The sequence below is a fragment of the Phoca vitulina genome, unplaced genomic scaffold (genome assembly GCF_004348235.1).
Source record: "Phoca vitulina isolate PV1807 unplaced genomic scaffold, GSC_HSeal_1.0 scaffold92, whole genome shotgun sequence".
NCBI lineage: Eukaryota > Metazoa > Chordata > Mammalia > Carnivora > Phocidae > Phoca > Phoca vitulina.
This window is the reverse complement of record NW_022589795.1, coordinates 1,423,805-1,446,702: the sequence shown is the minus strand read 5'-3', so window position 1 is coordinate 1,446,702 and position 22,898 is coordinate 1,423,805. Positions and strand designations below refer to the sequence as shown.

At 44.2% G+C, this 22,898-nt stretch overlaps 1 protein-coding gene across 8 annotated transcripts in view; it reads left to right on the top strand.

Annotated features, from left to right (window-relative positions):
- Positions 1-20,267, top strand: part of BRCA1 (BRCA1 DNA repair associated) — a 62,254-nt gene extending 41,987 nt beyond the window's left edge. For all 8 annotated transcript variants that reach the window (XM_032396445.1, XM_032396444.1, XM_032396443.1 and 5 more), the window contains 9 exons: positions 1,010-1,320; positions 4,253-4,340; positions 7,190-7,267; positions 7,763-7,803; positions 10,400-10,483; positions 15,627-15,681; positions 17,264-17,337; positions 17,718-17,778; positions 19,063-20,267. In XM_032396445.1, coding sequence (XP_032252336.1) covers positions 1,010-1,320; positions 4,253-4,340; positions 7,190-7,267; positions 7,763-7,803; positions 10,400-10,483; positions 15,627-15,681; positions 17,264-17,337; positions 17,718-17,778; positions 19,063-19,208 — 938 coding nt within the window. In that variant the 3' untranslated portion in view covers positions 19,209-20,267. The remainder of the gene's footprint in view (positions 1-1,009; positions 1,321-4,252; positions 4,341-7,189; positions 7,268-7,762; positions 7,804-10,399; positions 10,484-15,626; positions 15,682-17,263; positions 17,338-17,717; positions 17,779-19,062) is intronic.
- The last annotated feature ends 2,631 nt before the right edge of the window (positions 20,268-22,898 follow it).

The following is a 22,898-nucleotide window of genomic DNA, read 5'->3' as shown; positions in this document are numbered from 1 at the left end:
CTTTTCTTATACTTAAACCCATTTTAGAAAAATAGCTTGAATATTAATCCAAATTGACATGAAAATTATTGCAGCTCTTGATCTGTCTTTATTGGTTTAACTCTAACAGTTTTGAGGATGGGAGTCTTGTGTGCTCTAAGTATTTTATTTCAACTGTTAAGTAAGAATTCTAGGGCCCTAGGGGTGCCTGGCTGGCTTAGTCAGTAGAGGATGCAACTCTTGATCTTGGGATCGTGAGTTTGAGCCCCTCACTGGGCATAGAGATTACTTAAAAAGAAAAAAAAAGGTAAAAAAATAAAGAATTCTAGGGCCCTAGAAAAAAGTTTTCAGCCTGTCCTTTATTGAAAAATGAGTCAAATCTCCAAAGTAAGCTCTTATTTTATGAATTAATGAATATAAATGATTATGTATTTTATGCCTTATAAATCACTTTAAATGAATGGTGTGTTTTATGGCTTATAAATCAAAGTTTTAATCAGTAAAGAAAGTTTTAAATTAGTCCTCAAAAACACATTATCATAAAAGGTGCTCTTTGGCACCTAAATGTTGTATTTGGCCACGTACATTAAGGTCATTTTAGGAATCTCACGTGTTCTCTTTAGCTATGCTTACTTCCTGATGGAGTGACATTTTCTGAAGCGTTTCAGGAATGGTCTTCTATTTTTAATTTGGTAATGATATCTGATGATTTATTAGGTCAGAAAGACAATGATATAATGGATAAAGAAAAATCAAGTATTTGTCTAATTTTTCAAAATTGTTCTCCTTCCTTACAAAAGTATCATGCTCTTTATGGTCATTGTTAAAAAGTTGGAGAATATAGGTAATAAAAAATTTGAAAAGAATATTTAAAGTTACTTGTATTGCTGTCATTAGCAATAAAATGCTGCCATATTTTTTTAGTCAGTTGACTTAAACTTTTTATTTTTAAAATACAGAATCATGAAGACTATTTGTAATTCAAGATTCATCATCATGTGGGTTAAACTTCTTCCCCTGTGCCTTTCAGAGGGAACCCCTTACCTCGAGTCTGGAATCAGCCTCTTCTCTGCTGACCCTGAGTCTGATCCCTCTACGGACAGAGCCCCAGAGCCAGCTTATATCAGCAGCATGCCAACTTCAACCTCTGCATTGAAATTACCCCAATTTCAAGCTGAAGAATCAGCCAAGAGTACAGCTACTGTCCATACTGCTAATACTGCTGGGTATAATAAGAGGGAAGACAGTGTGGACAGGGAGAAGCCAAAAGTTATATCTTCAACAAAAAGAGTCAACAGAAGAATATCTATGGTGGCATCAGGCTTAACACCAAAAGAATTTGTGAGTGTATTTATGTATCTCCCTAATGACAGAGACTTCTTAACATATTGCAAATAGTTTTAAATAGGTACTAGCAATGAATAACCTATAGGGAGAAATCTAGGAACCAAGAACGATTCTATGTAATCTAATTTCCCTTGCTAATTTCTGAAGATTGGGACCTAGATAAAGCTGTAGCATGGACTATTTTGTATATATTTAAGAAAATAATTATTAAGTATTAGCAGAAAGGTTATAGTTTTGGGTATAATATAGAGCTTTTTAATTTTAATTTTTTTTATCTAAAAAAACAAGTAAGTATAGTTTTATTTATTTATTTTTTAAAGATTTTATTTATTTATTTGAGAGAGAGAATGAGATAGAGAGAGAGAGCATGAGAGGGGGGAGGGTCAGAGAGAGAAGCAGACTCCCTGCTGAGCAGGGAGCCCGATGTGGGACTCGATTCCGGGACTCCAGGATCATGACCTGAGCCGAAGGCAGTCGCTTAACCAACTGAGCCACCCAGGCGCCCACAAGTAAGTATAGTTTTAATCCCCAGAGGAAACACCCTGGTTATATCTGAGTGAACTTACGAGCATAATTAACTAAATCCAACTTCCAAGCAAACGGACAGATAGTGGCATTTCTCAGGTGTTTGTCTTTATCCTGGCTTGTAATACAGTTATTCAATAGCCCACTCTTTCATTTCTTTTTTTTTTTTTTTTTAAGATTTTGTTTATTTATTTGACAGAGAGAGACACAGCGAGAGAGGGAACACAAGCAGGGGGAGTGGGAGAGGGAGAAGCAGGCTTCCCACCGAGCCGGGAGCTTGATGCGGGGCTCGATCCCAGGACCCTGGGATCATGACCTGAGCCGAAGGCAGACGCTTAACGACTGAGCCACCCAGGCGCCCCCTGCTCTTTCATTTCTGCCCTACAGCACCCCTTCCCTGTTAGGATTTGACATGTCCTTGGGCCCCTGGTATCAGAAATAGGAATTGTTTCACATTATAGAGAAAAATATCCATTAAAATATTAAGACCACTAAAAATTTTGTTTCTGCTTGGGCTGAGTGTAGATTTCAGACATCATAGGAAATTGACCTCCCTGGTAATTAATCACCATTGGTATCCTTTCATAATAAAGTAGCTGAATGAATATTTCTTTAAAATCATAAGATAACACACCAGCCTATCGGATGGTTGCAATAGCGGGTGCCATTTATTGCACTCTGAGAGATGACCAGGTCATTCTTAAGTATCCTTCTTAATATATCCTTCCTAGGCTTCCTTTAAGCTTTTCTTAATATAGCCTTCCTAGAATCATTTCTTGTCCTCTCTATAGGTAGTGGCTCAGGGGCCAAATGTATCCCACTACTAAAAGGGCAGAGTAACCTGTGTCTGCCCTAGTAGATACAGTAAATAAATTTTCATCAATAATGCTAGAATTCCCATCTCAAGACCATGCGCCCAGATCAGCTGTTTGTTCTGAAAATTCATACCTTTGTCTGCTTATATTGCTCTTGATCATTTGCCTATACATCTAGAATTCCCATTTATTCATTGAAAATTAGCATTCCCCTTTCCTTTGTTTCGTGAGTTCAGCTTTTCAGAGAGGCTAAAATGATCTAATCTTTTCTTGCCATGGACAGCTCGGAGCTGCAGATTAGACTATAAGTGACTTGGGTACGTGTTGTCTTTAGGCAAGCCAAGGAGAAAACTTTTCAGCTCCATTCAGACTTGCTGAAGTGTGGTAAATTTATTATGAAAGCTGCTGACTGTAGTACACATGATTAATTCCAAAGCCCATATTAAGATGATCTTTTCAGCAGTTGCTCTTCTAACTGAACACTGTTTCAAGGCTGGGATTTCAGCAATTAATCAGTTCAGAATTGCTAATGAACCTGGCAGAGGGCAGTGGCAAAAGGGGGAGGATGTCATTAGCTTCTCTAGCCTCCCTTTTGCAGTGGCCTGTGGCAGTAGGGAACAAGGCAGCTTGAAAGAAAGATGCCTGCTTCCCGTTGCAGTATTGCACAGCGCAGAAATATTGGCATGGGGGGCCATGACTAGTACATGATTGCCTTTGGGAAGCAAAGTTGTTTACCAAACAGTAGCTACTGATTATGTCAACTGTCCATAATGGAACTGGTTAATCCCTTTTACTGCCTATTGATTCTTATTTGGTTGATAGATAATAGCTAGAAGGCTGGAGCTTTCTTTTGGGAAGCATCTGAGTCTCCTCCAATCCTTATCCTTAAGAGGAATTGATAGTGGGGCGCCTGGGTGGCTCAGATGGTTGGGCGTCTGCCTTCGGCTCAGGTCATGATTCCAGGGTCCTGGGATCGAACCCCGCATCGGGCTTTCTGCTCAGCAGGGAGCCTGCTTCTCCCTCTCCCTCTGTCTCCCCCCTGCTCATGCTCTCTCTCTCTCCGTATCTCTGTGTCTCTAATGAACAAATAAAATCTTTAAAAAAAAAAAGAAGAGGAATTGATAGCTTTTGCACTGACCTTTAGAAGCGTCTTGACTTGAATGTTTTGTAACTATCAGAGGGTTGAACCTTGTTTTTCAGCCACATATCTGTGGCATAACTTTCTGAATAGGCTGGTTACCTCTTGACTTATAAAGTGTAGGCTGATAAACCTAAATTATAGTAGAGTATCACTCGGCAGAGAAACGGTCTTAGGGAATCAAATGATATCTGCTATTAAAGGGAAAAATTATTATTTTGAATCCTGGGTTGTAATTCCGTGTCTGTGAGCACAGACTATTTTGGAATTTTTTCCTCTGATTTCTACATAATTTTTATTAAATTACTACTTATTTTGGGATTTCAGGCATGTTCGAATAAAAGGGATGTACCTTTTGTGAGGAAAATGGAGAGTCAAAGCTAGGGTAACAGTCTAAGCTGTGTACTAGAGGTAATTGATTATAATGTAATATTTGATTTGATTTCAGATGCTTGTGCACAAGTTTGCCAGAAAACACCACATCACTTTAACTAATCAAATTTCTGAAGAGACTACTCATGTCATCATGAAAACAGGTATACCAAGAGCCTTACAGAGCATGTTGCATCTGTTGCATAAAACTACATGAAAAAATGGGAGAATTTGTTAAGCAAAAGCATGGATGACAGTCTTCCATCAGTCAATCAGTTATTTATAAAAGAAAAATAATAATTTTGCTCTGTCCTGACCCCCTTTGGTTTGGGTTAAGATTTGGAGAGTAGTGAGCCAGAACGGTGAGCCACTTCTTGTCCACCGTGCCTCAACCACCCTGTGTGAGGGGCTCTCTGATAAGGCAGAGCCCAAGTCCTGGAAGAACACGTGGGGCAAAGAGAGGAATGAAGCGAGTTCGCACTCAAACTCCGGGCATTTGGAAACGCTCACTCCGTGTCCACTCCATGTCCTAGCTCCACTCACACACCCGGATTGAGTGTGCTTGACAGTTTTTCAGGAAGCAAGTCCACTATCAGCTCTGAGGTAGCCTAGCGTATGAACCAGGAAAAAGAGAAGGGGAAAATTCACTTGTCCTACACCTTCCTCTTTTTGAATCTTCATTATGGCTTGTGTGATAACGGAGACTTCAGAGGCTTTTAGCTAAATCTAAGTAAACATTTCAGCGCTGCTGAAAAAGCTCATTTGAAATTGGGCCTTATGAACATAAGCCTCGTGTCCAGAGCAAGTGAAGTGTAGATTCGGACCCCTGCACTGCCTCTTCTGTGGGAGGGACTGCCTGAAAGATAATGTGCTCTGCTTCGAGCACCATGCTTTCTTTTTAAGCTGGTCACTGACCACCTAGAGTGTTTCTCCAGAGGTAGATGATGAGGATGGGGGAAAGGAAAACAAAGCAGTATTATTTGAAGAACAGAGGAAAGAATGGAAAGACTGAAGGCAACAAGCCAGCTGTCTTCCAATATTCATAGAGCTGCTTTCTGGAAGAGGAGATGAACTCACTTGTTGGGTTCCAGAAAGCAAAGAGCAGTGCACACAGCACCCAGAAGATGCAGACTGTAGGTCAAGTCTTGAAACCTTCCGAACAGAAGTGACTCTAGAAATATGGTGGCCCTCTCCAGGATGTTTCTGTCGTATAGCTGTTGGCACTTGAACATAAGGGTCCAGGCTCCTTGGCAGGGACACAGTGCCTTAGAACCTCAAAGATCTTAGGTTTCTAAGGTGCAGAGGCTGTACCACAGGGTCAGAGGATAATGCTTACAGGAATCAGGTGCCAGGACAAGGTACTTTGAACTAAGTACTATTTTAGAGATGAATGTCATTAAAGTTTAATATAACTTAAGCTATAGTTTTGGATCAGAGCTGCTGAAAGGTGAAAAGAAAACTTTAAAATGCAAATTAAATTTAAAGTAGTTCGGTCTTGGGGCGCCTGGGTGGCTCAGTCGTTAAGCGTCTGCCTTCGGCTCAGGTCATGATCCCAGGGTCCTGGGATTGAGCCCCACATTGGGCTCACTGCTCTGCAGGAAGCCTGCTTCTCCCTCTCCCACTGCCCTTGCTTGTGTTCCCTCTCTCTGTGTCTCTCTCTGTCAAATAAATAAAATCTTTAAAAAAATAAAATTAAATAAAGTAGTTCGGTCTTTAAACAAAGGGAATACAACATTTGCTACTTTTAAACTAAAAATGAACCAAAATAGAATTCTGAGTTTAAAGCCTATTACTCAATCAACTTTTACAACAGTTCAAAAAGCTTTAAAAATTGAAGAAAGAAAAACTTTTTTTTTTAAAGATTACTTATTTATTTATTTGACACACAGAGAGAGATAGTAAGAGAGAGAGAGCACAAGAATGGGGAGCGGCAGGCAGAGGGAGAGGGAGAAGCAGGCTTCCCGCAGAGCAAGGAGCCTGATGTGGGGCTTGATCCCAGGACCCTGGGATCATGACCTGAGCCGAAGGCAGCCGCTTAACCGACTGAGCCACCCAGGCGCCCCAGGAAAAACATTTTTTAATTTGTGAAGAATTCTGGGAGAGAAAATGGCTGTTGTTCCACTGGCAGATGGCCTACTGTGTTTAGGATTTAGTTAAATCCATTTCTTCTGTTTATTTAGTTATTTATTTTTTTAAGATTTTATTTATTTGTGAGAGAGAGAATGAGAGACAGCATGAGAGGGAGAAGGGTCAGAGGGAGAAGCAGACTCCCTGCTGAGCAGGGAGCCCGATGTGGGACTCGATCCCGGGACTCCAGGATCATGACCTGAGCCGAAGGCAGTCGCTTAACCAACCGAGCCACCCAGGCGCCCCCATTTCTCCTGTTTAAAACTAAGTGTTCTTTTCTCATTTTGCTTAGTTCTTCAAAGGGGGCCTTTGAAACAGTACGAAAAACCAGAACTGATTCTTCAGCTATTGCTTTCTGAAATACATAGAAAAGAGAAAAGCTGTGAATATAGTCTATTTTCTTGGCCCTCTCAGGGGAATTAGGAATTAAGGGGTTAGGACTGCCCAGGGAGACGTTCTGGGGGTGAAACTTTGTCGCTTACATGGACATTTCAAATTCAGGATTTCGCATATTCATGTCCTTTCACATTTTGCCATCCAGTGAAATAGACCTTCCCCATCCACATGTATCAGTACACATGTATCAGTACACATGGGGAATTTCTTGAACACTGTGACAGACATCTTGAGCACCTAGAAGATAGAGCAGACCTTTCCTGTGGTCTTAACCTCGTATCAGCCTCTTCCAGACTTCCAAAGATGCACACCTGCTGGTTATAATTAGGGATGATTCCAGCCTCTGAGTCTACCACCAGGGCTGTTGGAATCATCAATCCAGATTGATCTCAAGTGGCATAAGGAGCTAGGGGCACTTTAGCTTCTTACAGCAGAACTTCCTGATTTTTGTTTTCCCCTTCTAATCCTTTGGATGTTTTTCATCCTACAGATGCTGAATTTGTGTGCGAACGGACACTAAAATATTTTCTGGGTATTGCAGGAGGAAAATGGGTAGTTAGCTATTTCTGTAAGTACAATATGTCTCCCCTCCTCCCTTTAACACCTCAGAATTGCATTTTAACACCTAACTTTTTTAACGCCTAAGGTTTTTTGCTGATGCTGAATCTGAATTACCAAAAGGTCTTTAATGGTAACACTAAACTAGCTTTATCTTGAATGCGTATCTCTTTGTATGGATAAGCTGGTGATGTTGGGGAAAATGGATTTCTTTTTATAACTAATAGGACTTAATCTGCTTCTAGCAAAGTTAGCATATAACTAAGGATTTATTTAATACCAGGCAGAAATCCATGTGCAGCAGGCACTTTTATAATGTTTAATTTAAGCCACTGCCGTGTCTCCAGAAGAAAATCTATTAGGGAGCCGTGGCTTTATAGAGGGAGGACCTCTACTCAGTGTTCTGCCCTCTGCGCTGTTACACGAATCGCTTCACCATCCACCTCCATGAAAAAAGCACGTTCTTCTGCCTTCGTGTGACCTGTCTTTTCTGTCATCTCTTTAGGGGTGACCCAGTCTATTACAGAAAGAAAGATGCTAGATGAGGTAGGTACTTGATGTTACAAACGAATCAGAAAGACTTGGTGCCATTGAGTCACAAAATCACTGAACACTTGTCTGCTTCCTTGTTTGTACTCCTTTCCAAAGACTTTCCTTGGTGATGTGGATCATCAAGAATTACGCAAAGCAACCCAGGAAATTCTGTGTTCTCAGTTCAAGTTTCAGTAGAAACAATCTTTCCTCAGAGGAAGGAGAAGGAATTTATAAAGCAGAAAGAAAAGATTCATAAGCCTAAGAAACAGGCCCACCTGATCTCACATGCATAGACCTTTGTAGAAAACTGGTTTTCCACTGTCTTTGAAGAAAAACCCTTCGTATTAATATGCAAATGTATCTGCTTAAAACTCAGATGCCTTCAAAGAGATGTTACTTTTATGATCCTGAGAACAGTGAGGTAAATAAGACAGAGTGTAGGAGGAGGAATAATTTTAGAACAGAGCCATCTAAGAGCTGCCAGTGACAACAGATCAGGCAAAATAAAATTAGCAAATGCAGTTTTAAACCACTATGCAGTATTCAGCATATTCATAATTAATCAAATGATGTTTTTGTTGGTTTTAACTTTGATTCCGTGACTGAATATGATTGGGAGCCTACTATGTCCTGGGCAGCAGGAATACTGCTGCAAGTAAGAGTGATGGGTCCCTGCTCTGCTGGGATCCATGTTCTACTGAGGGGAGATATATAATAAATAAAGATGCATTTAAAATACCAATAAATAGAGGCACCCAGGTGGCTCAGTTAGTTAAACATCTGAGTCTTGGGGCGCCTGGGTGGCTCAGTCGTTAAGCATCTGCCTTCGGCTCAGGTCATGATCCCAGAGTCCTGGGATCGAGCCCCGCATCAGGTTCCCTGCTCCACGGGGAAGCCTGCTTCCCCCTCTCCTACTCCCCCTGTTTGTGTTCCCTCTCTCGCTGTGTCTCTCTCTGTCAAATAAATAAAATCTTAAAAAAAAAAAAATCTGAGTCTTGATCTCATCTCAGGTCTTGATCTCAGGGTCATGAGTTCGAGCCCCGTGTTGAGCTCCACACTGAGCATAGAGCCTACTTAAAAAAACCAACCAAACCCAATAAATACTATGGAATAAAAACTTTAAAAAAAAGAATGATAGTAGCCAGATAATTAAAAATAAATAAATACATACATACTTAACTGTGGAGGAGAAATACACAGAACAGACTAGCAACTGACTGGGGACAGAGATTGACTACTTAAGGACACCAGGGAAGGCTTTCTGAAAACCTTGAGCTGAGACCTAAAAGACCAAGAATTGGTCTAGAAAAATGTAGGGAACAAATGTTAATAGGCAGAAGAACAGCAAGCATAAATATCTTGAGGTAGGAATGAATTTGGTTTATTAAAGAAAAATAGGCCAGTGTAGCTGGAGAGTAGTAATTGGTGAATTACATGTAGGGAGCAGAGGTTGGACCAGGGGTTGGAGAAGGTCACAGACAAGGGCTAGATCAGGTAGGATTTGGTGGAAGTCATGGTAAGGAATTTGAATTTTATTTCTAGGGTAATTGGTGGCATGGAGATGGTAAGAAGAAATTGGTTAGTTATGTTTGGAGATAGGACCTGCTAAAGGGTTAAATTTGGAGGATGAGGTAAAGGGAGGCATTGAGGAGAGAAGGCTTGGGTTTTTGGCCTGAACAATAGTGGATGTTAGTAATAGTAAATCAGGTAAGGAAGACACAGAGGAGGAGCATCCTGAGAGGGGGGCAGAACAGGAGGCAGGAGCAGAATCAAGAGCTCTGTTTTAGATGTGTGAATTTGGGGATTTATATTAGACTTTCAGGTAGAGAGCTTAAGTCGGCACGGGGGTATAATCAGAACAAGGAATTTGAGGGTCAGCTTCAAACAGATGACATTTTTAGCACTAGACTTTTCTCACTCAAGTGGCTACGAAATGTTAAGTGTTCTTTCCTCTAATAACAGCCTATGGTCTGACATTCATGACGCTGTCCTCCCTACATTTCGGTCAGAATTGTTTCTAAGCATTCTTCCCCAAAATTCTCCCAAAAGCTCTAATCTCCGCAATCCCATTATTCTTTATTTCCTCATCCTTGACCAGTCAGAACCAGTGATTTTGAAAAAGCTCTAACTTTCTTTAATGTGTTAAATGTATATTTTATCATTTGGTCTCATTAATTGTAAATCTCTCAATGGAAATCTGAGAAGCCCTTATTTCTTTAGATGGTAACACACAATTGATTTAAAAGATCAGGAATTCTCCAGTTTCCTTTATAACAGCACAGTATTAGCAGTTTAATCTCAATGCTAAGTGAATGTTTTGAGAAGAGACAGATGTTGAAAATTAAAATACATTAAGTCCCGATGAGGTGAAAAGCCAATTGTTCATTTCTGCCCACAAAGATTTGCTTCAGTCAATTGATTTCAGCAGCTGAGATGCTGGTCATTTCATTCAGTCCACCAAAAAGAATGATTTTTTTCGGGCAGGGGTGGGGTTGTCAAAATTCTGCTCTGTAGTACTGAATTCTTTAATAGGATGTATCTACTCTACTTCCATTGAAGGAGGCTTCTCTTTCTCTGATCCCTGTGGTTTGCCTTGGGTTTCTTCCAGCATGATTTTGAAGTCAGAGGAGATGTTGTGAATGGAAGAAACCACCAGGGTCCGAAGCGAGCAAGAGAATCCCGCGACAGAAAGGTAAAGCCCCACTCTGCCATGTTGACAAAAACCCCACCCGCCCCACTGCATTCCAATCCCTTTCGTGGAGATGGTCTCATGCACCTGTAAGGGGCATCACATACTGCTAGAGCACTAGCTGGGTGCTTCCATAGAGGTTCTTATTTATTTATTTGTTTGTTTGTTTATTTTAAGGTTTTATTTATTTGAGAGACAAAACACAAGCAGGGGGAGGGGCAGAGGGAGAGGAACAAGCAGACTCCCCGCCAAGTGGGGAGCCCAACTCGGGGCTTAGTCCCAGGACTCTGAGATCATGACCTGAGCCAAACACAGACACTTAACCGACTGAGCCACCCAGGCGCCCCTTTTTAAATTTTTTAAAAAGATTTATTTATTTATTTTAGAAGAGAGAGCATGAGCAGGAGGGGCAGAGGGAGAGGAAGAGAGAATATCAAGCAGACTCTGCTCTGAGTCTGGAGCCCAACATAGGGCTCAGTCCCACAACCCTGAGATCACAACCTGAGCCAAAACCAAGTGTCAGGCGCTTAACTGACTGCACCACCCAGGCACCCCTAGGTTCTTTTCTCGTTCTCCTAGCCCAACAAGGTAAATAAGTGTTCTCTCCGTTTTATGAATGAGGGAACTTAGAGGTGTAGAGAAGCTATGTACTTTGGACTCCAGTCTGGGGTTCAAATCTCAGCTGATAAGTGGCAGAGCTAGGATTTGAAACAGATGTGAATCTAAGGCCTTTGCTGTTTCCACTTCACCGTGGCATCTTTCTGTAAAGTAGTGTGGTCATTGCTGCGAGGGAGATGTACCCAGTGCTGTCTGTGGAAGCACAGAAGAGAAAGTGATCGATAAATCAACAGCGAACATCTTTATAATGTATACTATATGCCAGGGTCTGCTCTAAACATGCGATCATATTAACTCACAATTTTACAGCAGCTTGGGGTGCCTGGGTGGCTCAGTCGGTTAAGTGTCTACCTTTGGCTCAAGTGATGATCTCAGGGTCCTGGAATCAAGCCCCACGTTGGGCTCCCTGCTCAGGGGGTGTCTGTCTCTCCCTCTCCCTCTGCCTCTCCCTGCTCCCTCGTGCTGTATCTCTCTCAAATAAATAAAAAAAATTTTTTAAAGATTATTTATGTATCTATTTATTTGACAGAGAGAGGGAGCAAGCACAAGCAGGGGGAGCGACAGGCAGAGGGAGAGGGAGAAGCAGGCTTCCTGCTGAGTAGAGAGCCCGGCATGGGCTCTATCTCAGAACGCTGGGATCATGACCTGAGCCGAAAGCAAACGCTTAACTGACTAAGCCACCTAGGCACCCTACAAATAAATAAAATCTTTAAAAAAAATTTTTTTACAGCAGCTCTATAAGGTGTGTACTATAATTATACCTATTTAGTTTTAAGATTTTATTTATTTATTTGAGAGAGAGAGAGCATGAGAGGGGGTAGGTGCAGAGGGAGAGGGAGAAGCGGACTCCCTGCTGAGCGGGAAGCCCAACATAGGGCTTGATTCCAGGATTCTGAGATCACGACCTGAGCTGAAGTCAGACACTTAACCGACTGAGCCACCCAGGTGCCCCTAGTTATACCTATTTTATAGATGAGCAAATGAAAGCTCAGAGAGGTTGAGTAAATTGCCCAAGCTCACACAGTTAGTTGGGAACCCATGACTAGTTGAACACATGTAGTCAAGCTCCAGAATCTGAGCTTTTAACAATATCAGAGTTTCTTAGGGCATATGGCTGGCTCAGTCAGTGGAGCATGCAACTCTTGATCGCAGGGTTGTAGGTTTGAGCCCCACATCAGGTGTAGAGATTACTTGAGAAAAAAAAATTTTAACAAAACAATACTAGGGGCATCTGGTTGGCTCACTCAGAAGAGCATGCGACTCTTTATCTTAGGGTTGTGAGTTAGAGCCCCATGTTGGGTGTAGAGATTACTCAAATAAATTAAAACTTTAATTAAAAAATCTTAAAAAAATAATACCATCAGGCACCTGGGTGGCTCAGTCATTGAGCATCTGACTTCGGCTCAACTCATGATCCCAGGGTCCTGGGATCGAGCCCCATATCGGGCTCCCTGCTCAGCGGGAAGCCTGCTTCTCCCTCTCCCATTCCCCCTGCTTGTGTTCCCTCTCTCGCTGTCTCTCTCTCTAATAAATAAAATATTTAAAAATAATATAATAATAATACCATAGTTTCTTGGAAAGGTATAGAAGATTTCACAGAGGAAAAAAGTAGATTATTCTAACAACTTTACAAATGAAGGACTAGAGGCCCAGGAAGACTCTGTGATTTTCCCCAGGTCATACCGTAGCAGATGATGGAGCCAAAGCAATGTCGCCCTCTCAGGGAGAAGTCCAGGCAAGATTTCACACCTTCCTGTCAGGCCTGAACTGGCTGCTTTCTCAGGTCACTGACTGAGCGCTTATGTGCCTAGTCAGCGTTTCTTCTTTTTTTAAATGTGCACCACTGAGCATTTCAGAACAGTCCCATACAGAGCACTGTCTGTCCCTTTATAGAACTTGAGCAAGAACCAGTAGAAGTGATTTTCTAGAGAAAACTGCTTTGGGAGAGCTCTGAACCCTTGGGGTCAGCCCACCCCCACCCTCTGAGCCTGTCAAGTAACTTCCAGATGCCAAGAAAAGCTGCTGGCCCTTTTTCTGCTTCTGCCTTCACCCCAGGGGAGTTCTGTGTGAGCCAGCCATTTGTTTTTATTCCACTGTATGCAAGGCAGAATTAGCACCAGATTCTTCCTCCTTCAAAGGAAATTCCAGTGTTTGGGGATTTTTCCCAGTTTCGGGATGGCAATGATGCAAAGTGCCTGGTCAAAGTAATGACATTCTGAAGATACTAAATGACACCATAGTATTTTCCTGTGGAAGAGAAATGTATTTGTAGAGTTGAAACTTCAGATTTCTTATCTCATAACTAGACATCCTCATCAGTGAGTGTCAGCTTGGGTATAAAAATTCCTAATCTTTTATACTTTTCACAGCAACATTTGGCTCCAGCGAGCTGCCTGGGGAGAGCTTTTAGCATTATGAGTATCTAGATCCTGTCAACAGGTTGGGATGCAGTTTATTCATACAGATACTAAGAATGGCATATATGGATGCTGCCACAACAGAAACAGACTTGTTCTGCTGCTCTTGTTTTTGTTTTTTGTTTTGTTTAAAGACTTTATTTATTTGAGAGCGAGATTGAGAGATGGCAAGAGGGAGCACAAAAGGGGAGGAGAGGGAGAGGCGAGCTCCCTGCCAAGCAGGGAGCCTGAGGTGGGGCTCTCTCCCAGGACCCCGAGACCACAACCTGAGCCAGAGGCAGACACTTAACCAACTGAGCCACCCAGGCCCCCCAACCTGCTGCTCTTTCTTATTCCTATGGTTGTAGTTGAGATGAGAGTGGGGAGGCTCATTTCCTAAAGGCCATTATGAGTTTTTAGCTCCTGATTTTTCTGTACCCCAGTTTCTCTTATTTGAAAGGAGGTGAGTTCCAGGCCTAGGCAATTTTCTTTTTTTGTGGAGTGGGGAGAAAGAGCATCAAGAGAATGATGGTTACCCAAATGATATACATCCAGCCAACTATACAACTTTACATTTCTTTTAAATGATACCCTAGTGGGGCACCTGGGTGGCGCAGTCGTTTAAACGTCCGACTTTTGGTTTTGGCTCAGGTCGTGATCTCATGGATTGTGGGATCAAGCCCCACGTTGGGCTCTGCACTCAGCGGGGAGTCTGCTTGAAAGGTTCTCTCTCCCTCTCCCTCTGCCCCTCTCCCCACTGGTGCTTGTGCATGTGCGTGTGTGTGCTCTCTCTCTCTCTCAAATAAATAAATCTTTAAAAAAATAAAAATGATACCCCAGCGCTTGCCTAAGAACCTGCACCAGTGTAAGAATCTGCCTATAACATGAGCCACACAAGGCTGTTTAAATTCTAGATAACTAAATTAAATGAAATATGAAGTTTCGTTCCTCACTCACCGTAACCACATTTCAAGAGCTTGGTAGCTGCATGTGACTTGTGGCCACCTTATTAACACCAATATAGAACATTTCCGTCATCACAGAAAGTTCTTTTGTTTTTTAAAGTTTATTTACTTATTTAAGTAATCTCTGCACCCAACATGGGGCTCAAACCCACGACCCTGAGATCAAGAGCCGCATACTCCACCGACTGAGCCAGCTAGGCGCCCCCAGAAAGTTCTTGTGGACGGTGCTAGCGAGCAGTGTATGTAAGCGGAAGGGGCACCTTGGAGGTGCAGGATAATCTGTGTCTCCTGGAAACCAGGCAGTCAGGTCAGCTCAATGAGAAGAGGCAGAACCAGGCTTCACTTCTAGATTAGATTAACTTCTAGATTAAAAACAAAAACAGAAAACAGTTTAGGTTGCCTGAAGGAACAAGGGCCAGTCTTAGAGCAGTGTGGAGGAAGGAACAGATGTCCGGAGGCCAGAGGAAAGAGGAGAAAAGGAGCATGTAAAATCAACATAGACTTCTCTGCCAGTTAGGGTGATGGTTAGGATTGACGTACCAAGTCTGGATAAACAAACTGCAGCCTATAGCTTGAATTTCTTGCCATCCAAACCTCTTATTAAATATAAAGAAGGCCCGGGGTTTTTTTGTCTCAACAAGAAGTGAAGTCACTGGGAAGGAGCCTGTGCCTGATTGGTGGCAAAGCGAGATGCTCAGCCTCTGAATAACAAAGAATGACTGTAGAGTGGGTCAACTACATACTCACTTTTTTAAGAAGTCTTCTAAAATCCATCAGTGTTCTGACATTGGACTCATCGTCTCCAGGAAGTAGCAGAAATTATCAGGTGGTAGGGGTGCCTGGGTGGCTCAGTCATTAAGCGTCTGCCTTCAGCTCAGGTCATGATCCCAGGGTCCTGGGATCGAGCCCCACATCGGGCTCCCTGCTCGGAGGGAAGCCTGCTTCTCCCTCTCCCACTCCCCCTGCTTGTGTTCCCTCTCTTGCTGTGTCTCTCTCTATCAAATAAATAAAAAAAGAAAGAAAAGAAATTATCAGGTGGTAAAGAAAAAAGAAAGTCCTTCATTTTGGAGAGTCTGTTTATATTGTTTTTTATAAAATGCATACTCTTTTATAATTAGTGTTTCTTTCTCTCCATCCGTCTGTCCCTCTGTCCCACTCTTCTCCCAGATCTTCAGGGGCCTAGAAGTCTGTTGCTATGGGCCCTTTACCAACATGCCCACAGGTAAGAGACTGGGAGAAGTGCAGAGTCCAGCGCCAGCCTTTCTCTTACATGGTGGAGTGTTTTGACCGTCTTAACAGGGCTCCTCAGATTGGTGAGGTGCTCCAGAGCTCATTCTGTTTCTCTACCATCTGTCAGACAAAACTGCACCTAAACGTTACCCTATGTCAAAAAACCAGCCCTGTGCCCTTTCTCAAGAGCTAGAAGGCCGTGAAAATTTAGCTTGTAGGATGCAGTGTTCTGTGCTCAGATGGGGTAGAGCTGCCCTTACTGCCCTTTGGTTTAAGAAAGGAGGGAAAGAATAAGGTGGGGAGAAGATACCTTTCAGGTTTGTAAATGTTAAGAAAGAATTCTGCTCTTCCTAAATCATTTTCATTTGATACTGAGAAACAAGCACGGCAGCTACATAAGCCCTATGGGCCTGGGGCCCCACACAGGCCCAGAGCAAGCAGGGAAGGACTCTTCATGAACATTTTCTAATTAACTCTGACATTGAATGTGATGTTATGTTTAGGAGTGCTATGGGGCTCAACTCTGGAGTTGTGTGGCACTGAGGCCCTGGCGTGTGTATAGATTTGGTTTGTTCTTTTGGAAACAAAGTCCACCCACCTTTGCTTCTGCGCCCACTTCCTCCCCAGGGATCAGGTTCTCTTACTCCTCAAAAGATGGCCTTGGCATCTGGTCAGGGACAGATGAGTGGCAGCAAGAGAGCCCGGCAAAGTAATTTTACTTCTGTCTTCTTTGTTGGTTATTGATTGGATTTTTATGAAATTTCCAAGTGCCACTTGGGGATTTCTCAGTGTTTTTGTTCTTTGGTGTAATGAAAACCAGGTCTCTAACAGGTATCGTTTTGGAGATGAGTCAGTTGATCTCAGTTCTTTAAGACAAACAGGAGCCACCTCCACAATCCCCAGAAACGGACTGATGAAAAAAGAGCACCCAGAGAGGCCCAGAAGCCATTCATTGGTCCATTCTGCTGATTTTCCAGGTGCAGGTGGAACATCTCTACAGTCCCTTTTGATTTCTGTTCCCCTGAGTGTGTCGATTCCAGCTGAGCACGGAGCCCTTCCCCACTGATGTACTGAGTCTCCGTTCAGGATGATGTGTATTTTTTTTGACTGAATGAATTATCTTCCTGTCTCTTGACACTTACAGTAATTACCACCAAGTATGGTGTCCTCAGTGGCCGTGATTATCAATTACCACACGGAATTCGGCAGGGAGGGAGGGAAAGCAAGCGGGTTTTTTTTCACAGTATCTTAGCCAGCAATTTAGCAAATTAGGGAAATTGGATCTTGGATTCTTTTCTTCCAAAGTGTTTTATTTGAGAGACTGTCAAACCTTATCTACCAAGGGGCCTTCTGGGGACCGATAACCAGGGTAGGTAGCATATCGGTGGCAAACTTAGAATCCATACCTAGTATAGATTCTAGTTCAAGGCCTCTCTGTCCTTTCGGAGCAGGGATAGAGACTCTCCCACTTTGAAGTCTTGCTGTAAGCCTTCATCCAGAGGAGTGTGGGGTAGAGGGCCCAGGTCAAGTGTGTAGAGTACTGTGGTGATCTTAGGTCTCTCTGTGCTATTTAGATCAACTGGAGTGGATGGTGCACCTCTGTGGGGCTTCTGTGGTGAAGGAGCCTTCGTTACTCACTCTCAGCGAGGTAAGTGTTTGATGCCCTGTCAGAGGGGGACAACACGAAATCTGTCCTATGACTGAGCAAGGCCGGTACCCATCAGTCCCTGCGAACCCTGCCAGGGGGCCTCAAAAGCCTCTCTTACCCGAGCCTTCTCTGATCACGTGCCAGTGCCAGAGAACTCCCACGTGCGGAGGGTCAGTAAGGACTTGAGTTCTCTAAGTATTTAATTTATTAAGGGAAGGTTCTCCCTCCAACGCGTCCTTTTTGCCTCGTGCCCTTCGCCCTCCTTTCTGTGGTGGCACCTAAAGTAGTCTGCTTCAGCACGCCATCAGGAAATGGTGAAGTGACTGTTGCAGAAGTCCAGCTCTGATGCCCTCCGTGCTGTTTCCTTCCTGGGGATGCAGGGTACTCACCCCGTGGTGGTCGTGCAGCCGGACGCCTGGGCAGAGGACAGTGGCTTCCATGGTAAGTCTTGCTGTAAGCCTTTGTCCAGAGAAGTATGGGTGGCAGGGCCCAGATGAAGTCTGTAGATGACTGTGGTGATTTTACGCCTAAATGTCCTGTTTCAATCAACTGGAGTAGATGGTGCGCCTGTATGGGGCTTCAGAAGGCCATGGGTATGTGCCTGTGACATATGGGGTCCTATGTGATGAGTTTGGTTCACCACAGATCATCCAGTGTTTGATTAACACAGTTCTCATGACCTTCTAGGTGCTCAGTGAACATTTGAATGAATAAATGAAGGAATGAATGAATGGCTAAAATGTCCTTTTAAAACAGTGGTTTGCTCATTTTGCATTTATAAAAGAAATGCGTGAGTTATTTCCATTGGTGGCGGTTAAATATTAATTAATGTTCATCACATAAAATATAAATGAGCATAGGGACACCTGGGTGGCTTAGTCATTAGGTTTCTGCCTTCGGCTCAGATCATGATCCCAGGGTCCTGGGATAGAGCCCCACATCAGGCTCCCTGCTCAGTGGGAAGCCTGCTTCTCCCTCTCCCACTTGCCCTGCTTGTGTTCCCTCTCTCGCTGTGTCTCTCTCTGTCAAAGAAATAAAGTCTTTAAAAATATATATATATTATAAATGAGCACAAACACAATGAAATAATTTTAGTAATCCCACCACTTAGAGGTGGTGATGGTAAAATTCTTCCAGGCATGTGTGCATATATATGTACACGCATATATTTTACACAAATGTGATCACGCTCATCATACTGTTTTGCTTTCTCACCTAAGAGGTTGCAATATCATTAAATTGCAGTGCTGTTTTGTGCTCTCTGGTGACTTTTTTTTTTTTTAAAGATTTTATTTATTTTTATTTGAGAGAGAGAGCAGGGGAGGGGCAGAGGGAGAGAGAGATAATCTCCAGCAGACTCCACACTGAGCACAGGGCTCAACGCAGGGCTGGAACCCAGGATCCTGAGATCACGATCTGAGCTGAAACCAAGAGTTGGTTGCTCAACCGACTGAGCCACCCAGGCACCCCTGGTGACTTTTCCTTTAACAGATTGGAGCTCCTGTTAGTAAAGTTGCTAGAGGCTGTAGGCTTTCACCAGCAGTCGCTCCTCAGGCTTCTGAATGAGGTCCTGTGTCCTGAAGCATTATTTAAGATCAGCAGTTTTGCACTCACCCAAGTGACCCTCTGAACTCCTACAACCAGGTCCCCGGAGTAGATTGACAGGAGTCTGGTCTGGGAAAACGTGAAGTGACACTAATTTCTGCTTGTGTTCTCTGTCCCCAGCGATTGGGCAGATGTGTGAGGCACCTGTGGTGACCCGAGAGTGGGTATTGGACAGTGTAGCCCTCTACCAGTGCCAGGAGCTGGACACCTACCTGATCCCACAGATTCCCCGCGCTGCTACTCACTCCAGCCAGCCATGCGTGTAGCGTCTGGAGCCTGTCTCCATAGGACCCCAAGAATGATCTTAAGAAGCAGCCTTTTTCCAGGCTCCAGGAGCTCTTCTTCAGTCCTTCCACAGTCCCGGTTACTGAATATTTTATGTACATTAGCCTGAGAAGAAATTCTGGCTATGCAAGGGTCCCTTAAAGATTTTCTGCTTCAAGTCGCCCTTTGAAATCTACCATGAGCACAAAATTGTCCTAATTTTTCACTTGAAAAGAATTTAAAACCATTTAAACCCCACCAATTTAGCAAGATGCTGATTCATTATTTATTAGCCCTATTCCTCATACTGGGGATGTTGGCTTAGAGCTGGAGGCACAGGACGCTGGCCTCCGGAGAGTAGCTGGGCTCCCTGAGTTTGCTCCTCTAAAACCCCAGAGTCAGACCCTTCAGTGGAAAGCGAGTACTTGGGGAATCTGTGACGTGACTTAAAATCAGAATAGTCCTCGGGCGGCTCTCAAATGTTGGAGTGGAGCAGGGGTGGGGGCCGGAGGGATTCAGAGGCAGGTAATAGGTGTAAATATGAACCCTGAGGGTTAGAGGAGAGGGGAGTCACACTGGCCCTGATCTCCAGAAGTCTGTGCTATAGTCACTGGATTTCTAAGGAATTTCTTAGCACTGATGTGCTCTGAAATAGAATCTCTTCAAGAACTGGTGTCCAAAGAGAGTCTTCTAATTCCCCTTAGAAATAAATACAGCGTTTGTTGTTGTAGCTCTGATATGTCACCCATTCCTCTTGAAACATAAGATCTCTGATATGGATATTTCATGTCTGTAAAATGACGGATCCCACCAGGAAAGGAGCTGTTGCTCTCCTTGAGGTAATTGTTTTTCTCTGTGCCTCCTCTTGCTGAACTGTAGAGCTTCATAAATAATTTTGTTTGCCGAAGGAAGAGAAAGTGTTTTTCATCAACTCATTACCCAGGACTGCTTATAGCTGTTGGAAGGACTAGGTCTTCCTTAGTCCCCCAGTGTGTGAGGGCAGTACAGACCTCATTGCACAAAATGTTTTGTAAATGTTGTGCTGTTCACCTGCAAATAAACTTGGTAGCAAACACTTCCACCGAGCATGGCTTCTTGGGGCTTACAGCTGCAGACCTGCTCAGACCCTTTCAGTGCACTTCAGTCTCCTCATCTGTAAAATGGGGGTAACAAGAGTACCGACTCCGAGCATTAACCGAGGAGACTTCAGTACCTCCTGGATTTGCTATTGCTGCCATAGCAAATTGTCACAAACCTAATGGCTTAAAACAACATCCATTTATTATCTCACAGTTCTGTAGGTCAGAAGGCCAAGTTGGCTCAACTGGTGGTTTCTTTGTGTCGGGTTTCACAAGACCAAAATCAAGGCCGCAGGGCTGTGTTCCTTTCCACAGGCTCGGGGGATGAATCCGCTTCCAAGCTCATTTCATGTTGTTGGCCAGATTGTTCCTCACAGTTGTGGGCCTGAGAATCCCCGTTTCCTTACTGGCTGTTGGCCAGAGGTCATCCTTAGCCTCTCCCACATTCCTAGGCTCATGAACCCCTAGCTGCATCTTCAAAGGCAGCAAGCAACCCTGGTCAAAAGCTTTTCTCATGTTCGGAGTCTCTCTGACTTCCCCTTCCTCATCTCTCTGACTGCCGGATCTAGCTCCTGCCAGAGAAATTTCTGTTTTTAAGGGCTCAGGTGATTAAACTGTCCCACCAGGTAATCCAGGGTGATCCTCCTGTCTTAACGTCCATAACCTGAAATACAGCTGCAGAGCCCCTTCGCAGCAGGACCCAGATTAGTGTTTAATTGAATAACCAGGGGACAGAATCTGGGGAGGGTATCTTGAGATTTCTGACAACCACTCCCATTTAACATACTTAATCCACAGATAAGAATCTGTATCATCATTTTTTGGTCTTCACATGTTCAGAGATTAGAGTCCTCTTAGAGGCAAAGAGAAGTAAATGCCCACACAATTCAGCGCTGCCACGTTTGTAAGGAGGGTGGGTGGGTGAGGGAAGAGTGGAGAAAATGGAACTGGCATCACGTTTGTCTCGGGGTCGTCGTCACAGCCCTAGGCAGTGGGTATTTGGCACCTCATTTGAATAAAGGAGAATGGGAAAGAGATTTTGCTCAGAGTTTGCACAGCTAGTAAGTGACAACCTGGAAATCTAAACCCACGCCCTTTCTGCCCCATCACGGAGCTTCCCCCCCACATCGGTCACGGACCCGGGTCAGAGGCCCTGGCCCAAGCCTCAGGGGAACGTGGGGAGAGGAGTGGGTTGTGAGGGGAACTAGCACTCTCGGCTCTTGTGGGCCACAGTGGGAGGCAGTAGGATGTTCCTGCCTCCCAGCAGCAGCTCTCCCCGAGGAAAGCAGCCCTCCTTTGCCCTCAGCAGACTGACAGGATTGGCCCACAGCTGCCGGTTTCCACCTCCATCCACCCTCCGGATTATGGTTGCTTATCTTTCAGAGATCAAAGCCTTCCAGTCCGGGGCGCCTGGCGGGCTCAGTCAGAGCATGCGCCTGTTGATCTCCGGGTTGTGAGTTCAAGCCCCAGGCTTGGTATGGAGATTACTTGAGAGTAAACTCTTAAAAAAAAAAAAAATCCTGGGGCACCTGGGTGGCTCAGTCGTTAAGCATCTGCCTTCGGCTCAGGTCATGATCCTGGGGTCCTGGGATCGAGCCCCGCATCGGGCTCCCTGCTCAGCGGGAGGCCTGCCTCTCCCCTCTCCCACTCCCCCTGCTTGTGTTCCCTCTCTCGCTGTCTCTCGCTGTCAAATAAATAATAAAATCTTCAAAAAAAAAAAAATCCAGTTCAGCCTCGCCTACGGCATCATCTCTTCCAGGCTCATGCCAGGCCACTGTCTACCCAGCAAGGAGTCCATGGTTCTTGGTGGGAACAGTAATGGCAGGTGGGCTTGAAGTAAGTGCTTCGGGCACAGTGACAAGTCATGGCTTGCTGGCCCCTGGGGGTGAGCCAGGCCTCAGCCTTCCCAGGAATCTTGGGTGAAAGCGGGGATGACTGAGACACATAAAGTTTCTGTAATTATCTCTCGAGGTCTTCCAACAAATATCCACCCTATTTTTCGAGCTCTGCATAACCCTTCCCGGAAGTCAGCTTCTGTCCCTGGCCTCATGATGCTTGACTGGGTTTTAGAGGCTTATCTGATGATGAAGTAAATCTATTTGCTCCTTTGACCTCCGGCTTTAAGACGTCCTCACACTTTTCCATCCCGCAGTCTAGCCCTCTGGGCACGGCAGCATTTGGGGAACCAGTTCCTGTGTGTCCTTATCTGGCAAATGAACTTCTGCAAAGGAGCTGGAAAGGCAGAAGAAGAGCGATTATCATGCAGGTGCAGGGCGGGGGGCCTAGAGAAGAGCCCTGTAGATTATCTCCCTCCTAAAAAACGCAACCAGAATCATCAACAAAGTATCGGCTCAGAAACATGCAGAAGAAAAAGAAAGGAATCAGTGTTGGGGTGGTTGGAGCGGAAGAAGCCGAGCTGCCCAGAATGTATCCTGTGAAGGCTGCGAGGAGCAGATAAGAGGGCCCCAGAGGCGGGCAGCACCGGGAGAAGGGCAGCGTGAGGGGGACAGGCAGATCTCCCCACAGAAACCCAAGAGAATAGGGCTTGCTAGCCAGGGACCCGGGGAGCTTGCTTATCAAAGGCTGTAGACTGGCTGAGCCGGAGGCCCCTTT